The 9,955-nt window shown below is 41.6% G+C and overlaps 1 protein-coding gene across 2 annotated transcripts; it reads left to right on the forward strand.

Moving 5' to 3' along the window:
• Positions 1–1,119: 1,119 nt before the first annotated feature.
• On the forward strand, positions 1,120–9,744 carry smarca5 (SNF2 related chromatin remodeling ATPase 5). 2 transcript variants are annotated; one of them, XM_070916264.1, is made up of 24 exons: positions 1,120–1,301; positions 2,579–2,701; positions 2,784–2,950; positions 3,038–3,138; positions 3,245–3,345; positions 3,449–3,628; positions 4,349–4,504; positions 4,605–4,736; positions 4,866–4,934; positions 5,054–5,163; positions 5,296–5,522; positions 5,958–6,079; positions 6,230–6,382; positions 6,514–6,646; positions 6,799–6,947; positions 7,058–7,180; positions 7,286–7,393; positions 7,534–7,647; positions 7,742–7,864; positions 7,988–8,120; positions 8,219–8,337; positions 8,525–8,737; positions 8,827–8,937; positions 9,342–9,744. In XM_070916264.1, the coding sequence occupies exons 1-24, from the start codon at positions 1,230–1,232 to the stop codon at positions 9,405–9,407; spliced, it is 3,105 nt and encodes a 1,034-aa protein (XP_070772365.1). In that variant the 5' UTR covers positions 1,120–1,229; the 3' UTR covers positions 9,408–9,744. The 2 variants fall into 2 exon arrangements, with proteins under 2 accessions (XP_070772365.1, XP_070772373.1); XM_070916272.1 differs by having other exon boundaries at positions 2,585–2,701.
• The last annotated feature ends 211 nt before the right edge of the window (positions 9,745–9,955 follow it).

The raw sequence follows: 9,955 nt of genomic DNA on the forward strand, positions 1-9,955 counted from the left end.
TCGGTTCCACTGACTTAGCATAAATACCGCCATGTTATAGCGTGATAGAGAAGCTTTACGATCTGTGCTTACCCAAATAAAGCATGTCAACCTTGTCTGACCAGAATATCGTCAATTGTCGGTAGATGTTGAACGTCTTTTGACAGATAAAACCGTGATATTTTGGTTCATTTGATCGCTGTGAATCAGCTGATTAACCTTCCATCGACGTCATTCCTATGGACAGAGATGTTGGTAGGACCCTTGACTGAAGCAATTTTCGTCTTAACATTGCCTGTTACGCAGTTGTTGAATTTTGAGTAATGCAATCAGTTGTTCCTGGTGAACGATCTTTTTGAACATTTTGAATTATACGATTTAAATGTTGTCAAATTCTCATTAAGACATATGGGCACTTCTGAGCCGTTTCTGTACTGTTGATGTGCTGCATTCAATTTATCCTCGTCCATAACCACTTGACGTCTCGGTTGAAGTTGGCTTTTGGTCTTTTTTGGTACAAGTGGGGAGTCACTCCCTGATGGAATGTTAATATATTGTAACAAATTACTTTGGATGTACAGGAAACACATCTTTAAAATGTATACAAAAGATGTGTAAAAATGTACTCTGTGAAGTGTAATAATTATGTATTAACAATGTCACTTTTAAAACCAAGCCCTAATTCAGACTTCAAACTAGTGGAATAATTATCTTGTTGGCAAATGTAACAAACTCCATTTTTCAACTCATTCAGCTTCGCATATCGTTTTGTTTATAGTGCACAATTTGGAGAATGTATTTGGTTCTTGCATGCAATTAAATGATCTCCACTGTGAATTAGATCAAGTCATTTTATGATATATGCACTGATTTCTTTTAACTTTTAGACTGACAATGTGGTCTGGTTTAACCAAACCAAAGTGTTTTGTGCGGCCCAGCAAGCTTACTACTATAATAATGGAACTGACAAAATTGCTATTTTAACATAAACAACAAAATATCCAACTGTCGATGAAGGCAGCGTAACCAAGTCTCGCGATAGAGTGCTGTGTACGCGGGTGCTCGAGAAAAATCTTCCAAGCGCTAACGTGCTGCCTGTGACCAACCGGTGTGTCTTTCATTATACACAACAGGATAGTTCCCATTTGCCGTGAGAAAGTTCGGAAAATCTTCAACGGCTCTGATACGGGATCACACAAGGCACCAAATAACGGACGATACATCTGAATCGGGGAAGAAATTCGTTAGAAATGTCCGAAAGCGCTAACTGCGAGGAACAGCGGGAAGAGCAGGCTGAACTTGAAGAAGCCGGAGGAGCGGAGGTAAGATGGTTTAAAATGGGCATTGTCTTCGCACAGCACCCCGTACACCTTTCACAGACCTGTCACACAAGTCTCAAACTCTGAAAACCATCGTCCCTTACCCACTTCTTCCGCTACGTTACACTTTCACTTTGTCAATGTTAATGGGGGCTGTTTGAGCTAACTAGTTAGCTAGCGGCGGCGCTATCATTAGCTCACGACAACAGTAGCTAGGTCCCATCCACTCAGGACTGAAGCTAACGTCACAGCACAGAGAAGCAACAAGGCCAGCCTGTTTCACAAGCGCTCATACGATTAGTGTAGCCCCGCTAGCCAAACATCGACCACCACATTAAAAGTTCCAACGTGCTTTTTGTTTAAACTCAGGCCAGATTCACTCGTCGAGTTGTGTACAACTGTAACCGGCTTGTGGGAAACCTCGGGAAGACAAGTAAAGAACCGCACCACGCTCAGCTGCCCCGTCTGCGTCTTTGTTTTCACTGGGACAGTGCAGCAATGGCTTTTGCATCCGAGGAGGGAAGCCGCTGCCAGCCTGTAACTTGGCTTCCGTTGCATTTTGTGTTGAGTTTTGATTAAAATACCCCACAATCTAAGGGTGTTTCAGATGTGCAGCTCAGCATTTAAAATAAGATCTGATAAAAACAAACTTCATTGATCCCATGCAGGGAAACTGAAGTGTTACAGTATGTAAGTACAAGAACAGATTCATAGTGTAAACAAGTAATCTTAAAAAGCTAGAATACTACATTATGAGCACCTACTATACGCAAAATAAAGTGTGAAAAATAACAATAATAAATACTGTACATGCTAATAGGTATAGTAACTACAACGTGCATTGAGACAAGAGTAGAGATTTATAAGGACCAAAGAATACATTTAATACGAAAATTGCACTTGAGGGAATCAAATTGGGTGGTGGGTGAAGTGTCTTGTCTAATTACATAAAGACGGTAGAGCAAAAAGTTGAGTAATGTGGTTGCAGTCCAGTTGTTTTGGCCCACTAAGAACAGTGGTGATAGCAGCAAGAGACAAAAGACTTGTAGTAGTGCTCCTTAACACACGGTGACGTAGCTGCACATAGTGTTTATGATTTTGGATAGGGGAGGTTGAGACTTGTCGTTTATATTAGCCAGAGTTTTTCCATCATGTGTTTCTCCTCCACTTCCTTTATGGGGTCCACAGGGCATCCCAGAACAGATCTGGCAGTTTGTCTGCTGCTGTTCAGAGGAGGCCACTAAACAAGACTGTTTTCTGTTTACTTTTTTTCTCCTCAGGAGAAGTCTGATTCCTCAGATGCTGGAAAAGAGTCATCTTCAGATGCTGGGCCTGATGGACAAGATGCATCCCCCTCCTCATCCAAAACTAAAGATTCTAATCCGGGGTATGAGGAGAAAGTGGTAAGTACTTTTTCTTTTTCTATAGCTTACATTACATGGCTTGGATAAAAAGATTAACAAGACTGTCTCCTTGTGTATATAGCAAACAGACCGGACCAACAGATTTGAGTACCTTTTGAAGCAAACAGAGTTGTTTGCTCATTTCATCCAACCAGCCGCACAGAAGACACCCACCTCCCCACTGAAGATGAAGCCAGGACGTCCCCGCATCAAGAAAGATGAGAAACAGGTCCTGCTTTCCGCCGGAGAGTGAGTACATGTCCACACAGTGCAAATTTAGAAAGTTTACTCCCCTTGTGATCATGACATATTATTTCTTTTTTCTGTGTTTGACAGCAACCGCCATCGCCGCACAGAGCAAGAGGAGGATGAAGAGCTTCTGAGTGAGAGCACCAAGACTACCACTGTCTGCACACGCTTTGATGATTCTCCCTCCTGTAAGTAATGACCTGTTTTTATTTAGGCTTGAGAGGAAGGCATATGACAAATACATATATGTATGATGAGCAGATGTGATGATTAAGGGTTTTGTCTCTCGTCTAGACGTCAAAACAGGAAAAATGAGAGACTATCAGGTCCGTGGTCTGAACTGGCTCATCTCTTTGTATGAGAATGGCATCAATGGCATCCTCGCTGATGAAATGGTCAGTACTGCAGAGACAAAACTGGTCCCTCTACATTTAAAGGGGGTGACAAATAGTTTTATCTTTATCTCTCCTCCATCTCACTCACACTCTCTGTTCTCAGGGTTTGGGGAAGACTCTACAGACTATAGCCCTGCTGGGTTATATGAAGCACTACAGAAGCATCCCGGGTCCCCATATGGTGCTGGTGCCCAAGTCCACCCTCTACAACTGGATGAATGAGTTCAAGAGATGGGTGCCTTCACTCCGTGCAGTCTGCCTGATTGGAGACAGAGAGGAGAGGGTAGGCTGTGTCAGAATATTGTGATTGTCTGAATTACTCACAGTGATTTGATACTTAACTCTGTAATGCTTCCTATTTGCTTGATTTCAATGTGCTCGTTTTACAATGGGGAATTTAGTTTGGTCAACCATACTAACCATCTTAGCGTAGCAGCTCCAGTTTTCATTTCGCAAGTCAGGTTTTTTTGTGCTGAATTAACATTTTTGAGCACGTCAGTGCAGTACATAAAACCTTAATCCGGCTGATCATAGCAATAGTACACTTTGAATTGGGATTTTTTTTTGTGTGCGTGTGAAAATGATGAAATTGGATTCTGGTTTGGGTTTAATGATATGGCCCCAAACCAAAATAACAGATGCAAGATTTAGGTAAATTACATGCATTCCAAATTGCACCAGCTTGATCTCCAGTATTATTTATGAACACTTTAGATCATTTGATTTGTTCCCCTGGTGGGTTATAGTGAGTGAGTACTGGATGTGTGTAGTGTATATAGGGGACACTACAATTGTCAACAGCATGCACAAGATTCCTCTTGGGGCAGACAAGCTGTCACTGAGGGCTAAGGCCAGCTTTAGCTTCACCAATGAAAAATAACTGATTTATTTGGTAGTTGTCTATCCAAAACTACACTGAATTATTATAATTCTTGCAGGGACAGACATGCCATGTATTGCTGGTTGAAAAAACAAAACTCTATGTTTTTCCTTCAATTTTAAGACTGCCCTGATCAGAGATGTGCTGCTCCCTGGAGAATGGGATGTGTGTGTCACATCCTACGAGATGCTCATCATTGAAAAGGCAGTGTTCAAGAAGTTCAACTGGAGATACCTGGTCATTGACGAAGCCCACAGGATCAAGAATGAGAAATCAAAGGTCGGACAGCTACTGAAGTAAAATGGGTTACACATGTAAAATGGGATTTACACATGTTAGAAACACTTAGCCTCTTACAATGCATTTTTATTTCCCATAGCTATCAGAAATTGTGCGAGAATTTAAGACCACCAATCGCTTGTTGCTGACGGGAACCCCCCTGCAAAACAACCTTCACGAACTGTGGGCTCTGCTAAACTTCCTGCTGCCTGACGTCTTTAACTCAGCAGAGGTAAGAATCACCTAGAAAAGCACAACACCAACAGGAAATTTCACCGAGTTGTACTGATGTGTTTCTTGTCTTTTATTTAGAAGAAAAGTGTTCTGTATTCTTGTACTAATTACATTTTTTTCCCCAAAGGACTTTGATTCCTGGTTTGACACAAACAACTGCTTGGGTGATCAGAAGTTGGTCGAACGTCTTCACACTGTACGTATTGAATGTTCCTCATGTCAACTTCCAACTAATCTCCGCACATTTTAAGGCGTATTACGTGTTACTTTATTTGGGTTAAAGCACTCTTTTAACCTGCCATTTTGTTTGTGTAGGTTCTGCGCCCTTTCTTGCTTCGTCGTATAAAAGCTGACGTCGAGAAGACTCTGCTCCCGAAAAAAGAGATCAAGATGTATGTGGGCCTGAGTAAGATGCAGCGAGAGTGGTAAGCATCCTCGGTTAAGCTTTACTTGCTTAAAATGAGTCCTAAGCTTCTCTGTTGTACAAATAACCTGGATATGGATGTTACATTGTTGCGCACGAGTATGTGATATTAACTCATCTCACAACCCATCAGGTACACAAAGATCCTGATGAAGGACATTGACATTCTGAACTCGGCGGGTAAGATGGACAAGATGCGTCTGCTGAACGTTCTCATGCAGCTGAGGAAATGCTGCAACCACCCGTACCTGTTCGACGGGGCCGAGCCTGGTCCCCCCTACACAACTGACCTCCACCTGGTGGTGAACAGTGGCAAGATGGTGGTGCTGGACAAGCTGCTACCCAAGATGAAGGAGCAGGGTATGTAGATGGCCATGCTGTAATTTCAGGAGAGTTTGTTATCATTTAGATATAGTATTTCTATTAGAATCTTTACAATGTAGAATATCAAGATACTGTCTAAAATAACAAGACCTGTATTTATTATTCATAAGTGGTGGAAGAAGTACTCAAAACCTTTACTTACTTTAAAAGTACCAACACAACTATCTTATGTGTAAGCAGCATTTTACTGTTGTAGCAGGGCGAGGTGGAGCTACTTTTAACTACTTTTTATATACAGTTAAGTAGTGTAGTATACTCGTAGACTAATGTTTTTTATGTCAAAACTAGATCAGCATGGAGGGAAACGTGTAGTACACACAGTACATTCATATAATAGATTATTTCAAATAGTTAAAGTACTGTGTGTTATACATTCCTTTTACTGAAGCTACCATCTTTCCTTCTTTCCAGGTTCTCGTGTGCTCATCTTCAGTCAGATGACCAGGGTGCTGGACATCTTGGAGGACTACTGCATGTGGAGGAACTATGGCTACTGTCGCCTGGATGGCCAGACGCCGCACGAGGAGAGACAGGTGTGGTGCTTGCATCTTGTAGAACAGGACATCATATGAGAGATTTAGGTCGATTGATTACCGTCAGACATTCCTCAGGAAAGTTTAGTTTAGTAAAATAAATTAAAACAATTTTTAAAGTAAATTTCACGTGTTCTTGTGTGTTTTCAGATCTCTATCAATGCCTACAATGAACCCAACAGCTCCAAGTTCATCTTCATGTTGAGCACCAGGGCTGGAGGACTGGGTATCAACCTGGCTACAGCGGATGTGGTCATCCTGTATGACTCAGACTGGAACCCTCAAGTCGACCTTCAGGCCATGGTTAGTACTGCCTATCCCTTATTCAGTAGTAAGGAGTTACAGGATCTGATAGTTTCTTTCCCTAAAAATGAACGTGGGTTCTGGATAACTTTGATGCAGGGGGCTTGATTAGTTTTTTCTTTCTATTTCAGGACCGAGCTCACAGGATTGGTCAGCAGAAGCAGGTACGCGTCTTTCGTTTCATCACTGAAAACACAGTGGAGGAGAGGATTGTGGAGAGGGCCGAGATGAAACTTCGCCTGGACTCAATTGTCATCCAGCAAGGTAATTCATCTCTCCGGTCTTATTAGTAGCCATAATTCAGGTATTTGTACAGAATAGATCTCATGAATCTAACATTGGTACATTACTGAAAACACCAATAGGAGATTAGAGTTTTGAAGAAGCCGCTAAGTTATCTTCTGTTTGGTTAACAGGAAGACTTGTGGACCCAAGCGCAAACAAGCTGGGCAAGGATGAGATGCTGTCCATCATCCGCCACGGTGCCACCCATGTGTTTGCCTCCAAAGAGAGCGAGATCACTGATGATGACATTGATGCAATCCTGGAGAGAGGTGAAAGGAAGGTGAGTTTGGAAGCATTAGAGAAAATCTACGGACAATGCTTGCTTTTTTTGTTGTAGTTTTCTAGTTAAATTTGCCTTGAAATGAACACTCTGATCTTGTCATATGCTAGACTATGGAGATGAAGGAGAAGCTGTCTTCACTGGGTGAGAGCACTCTGAGAAACTTCACCATGGACACCGAGAACAGCAGCGTGTACACATTTGAAGGAGAAGATTATAGAGAGAAGAAAAAGGTAAAAAGACTTGACGACACCAGTATTCAGTCTTAAATTGTCTTATGGTAAAGACTCAAAAGGCTCATGTTGTTGGAATGTTTCCCATCTTGCTTCTTCATTCAGGTCATTACCAACTGGATCGAGCCGCCCAAGAGAGAAAGGAAAGCCAATTACGCTGTGGATGCCTACTTCAGAGAAGCTCTGCGAGTCAGTGAGCCCAAAGCACCCAAGGTAGGGACGGATCAGTCTACGAACACCATGAGGACACAAGACATTAATGCAACAGAATGTGTAATTACAATGTTGTTATGATGGATGGCGTGTTATCCTACTTATGGCATAACATTTGTTTGTTTGACTCCATTTCCCAGGCTCCTCGTCCTCCCAAGCAGCCAAATGTCCAGGACTTCCAGTTCTTCCCCCCACGCCTTTTTGAGCTTCTAGAAAAGGAAATTCTGTTCTACAGAAAGACCATAGGCTACAAGGTACAAAGATATATTGTTATTTGTCCAAATTTGATTGGAGAAGGAATGTCTTTAGAAATATCTCTAAGTCAGTCTGTGGTTGCGTCCTTTTTAGGTTCCCCGTAATCCAGACATGCCAAATTCGGCCCAGCTCCAGAAAGAAGAGCAGGGTAAGATTGATGAGGCTGAGGCTCTCACAGAGGAGGAACTGGAGGAGAAGGAGAACCTGCTGCAACAGGTACTGATTATTCTCACTAAATACAAATCAATTAATAGCTAAGATGCCAGAAGTTAAAATGAACTGACTTTTGGGTTTGGATCTTGACTGTGCATATTTTGATCAACTGTACCTTCATTGCAGGGTTTTACTATTTGGAACAAACGTGACTTCAACCAGTTCATCAAAGCCAACGAGAAGTGGGGAAGAGACGACATTGAGAACATCGCCAGAGAGGTTGAGGGAAAAACCCCGGAGGAAGTCATGGAATATTCTGGTAATTATACTATAACTTATCCTCTATTCCGCAGGCAAACCCAAACTTTTGACTTCTTTGCATATTTAGTGAATTCCTGTTTGTGTTTGTTCCTCCAGCTGTATTCTGGGAGCGCTGTAATGAGCTGCAGGATATCGAGAAGATCATGGCCCAGATAGAGAGAGGAGAGGCCAGGATCCAGAGAAGGATTAGCATTAAGAAAGCACTGGACTCAAAGGTTGCTGACTGTCAGCCATTTGGATGTTCATTTCTTGTTTAAATCACCTAATTAGCTTTATCTCATTAAGCCTTGTGTTAAACACTTACACTAAATCTTCTAATCCCTTAATTATCTCTTCATCACGTTATCGGCTCTTCTTGATTAATTAAAGGCCCCTCAATATGTTTCTCATCTCATCACCCAGATTGGTCGCTACAAGGCTCCCTTCCATCAGCTCCGTATCTCCTATGGCACCAACAAAGGCAAGAACTACACAGAGGAGGAGGACCGCTTCCTTATCTGTATGCTGCACAAGCTGGGCTTCGACAAGGAGAGCGTGTACGACGAGCTACGTCAGTGCATCCGCAACTCGCCTCAGTTCCGCTTCGACTGGTTCCTCAAATCCAGGACTGCCATGGTAAATTTTGGCTTCTTTTTACTATTTCTCCTGTATTGTTTTTGTGCATGATGTTTTGAAAATTTAAATGTTTGGTCTTGTGTGTGTAGGAGCTCCAGAGGCGATGTAACACCCTGATTACACTGATAGAGAGAGAGAACATGGAGCTGGAGGAGAGGGAGAAGGCTGAGAAAAAGAAACGGGGACCAAAGAGTGGCTCAGTAAGTTTCAAATCCATCTCATGTTACAGGAAGCAAGCCACTTGTTTAATGATGCTAACTGAGTTGTAATAATATTCGTCTAGGGCTCAGTATTGTTTGAAATGTTTTGATCTCAGGGTTTCAGAGCGCACATTTTTTGATACCTTACATTTTGGAATAAAAATGTTTTTACCCAAAACCCTTTTATTTATTAAGTCCTCATATGTAATGTTGCGTCTGCTTGTTTGTCTAAACTCACAATAACTTTGCCAAAATACATGTCTAAATTAAAGACTACAAATGTGTTCAGTGACACTCTTGGCACTATGGGTTTTGAGTTTTGCTACCTAGCTCTTGTTTTTGTCTGGTAGACTTTTATGTCGCTGCTTGTGAAGTCTTCAATAACAATTTCTCCTCTTACCTAGGCCCAGAAACGGAAGTCAGAGGGAACCCCAGATGGTCGTGGACGCCGGAAAAAGCTCAAGTTGTGAAGCTGTTCACAACGTGAATCTACTGCGTAGTGTCAGAATTGGAGAACGGCAGCCAGCTCCGGTATCGCTAGTCCTAGTGTCTGTGTTTGTTTTGCAGGCTGTGATAATGTACTGTGTAAAACCCTCTGATGGACTGATGTCGTTGTATTAGGATTTAGGAAGTGCTCCTTTACAAGCCTGCCTTGTTGTCACTTACCTAAACACTGCAGCTGTGCTGGTTTAGTTTTTTGTTTGCTAGTCCTTTTTTTACTAGTACTAAATTGAAATAAATGTATTTATGCCTGTTGGTTGTACCACATTCCATTGCTTGAAACAATATGTACCCTTTTTATTTTTAAGAAAATGTTTGTTCTTTTATCTTCTTATGTGAAGTAGAAAATGTCTTTTTGAACTTCAAATAAACTTCCCCTTTTTTAAAAAAAATGTGTGCACTAAATAAGACACTGATTCAAAAAAGGACATTTATATTTGGCAGTTGAAGTGTACATACATCCAAACTCTTGAAATTGAAACAAAATGAATAAGCCATAAAAGTCTACTAACAATTA

This window comes from Enoplosus armatus, chromosome 2 (genome assembly GCF_043641665.1).
Source record: "Enoplosus armatus isolate fEnoArm2 chromosome 2, fEnoArm2.hap1, whole genome shotgun sequence".
Taxonomy (NCBI): domain Eukaryota; kingdom Metazoa; phylum Chordata; class Actinopteri; order Centrarchiformes; family Enoplosidae; genus Enoplosus; species Enoplosus armatus.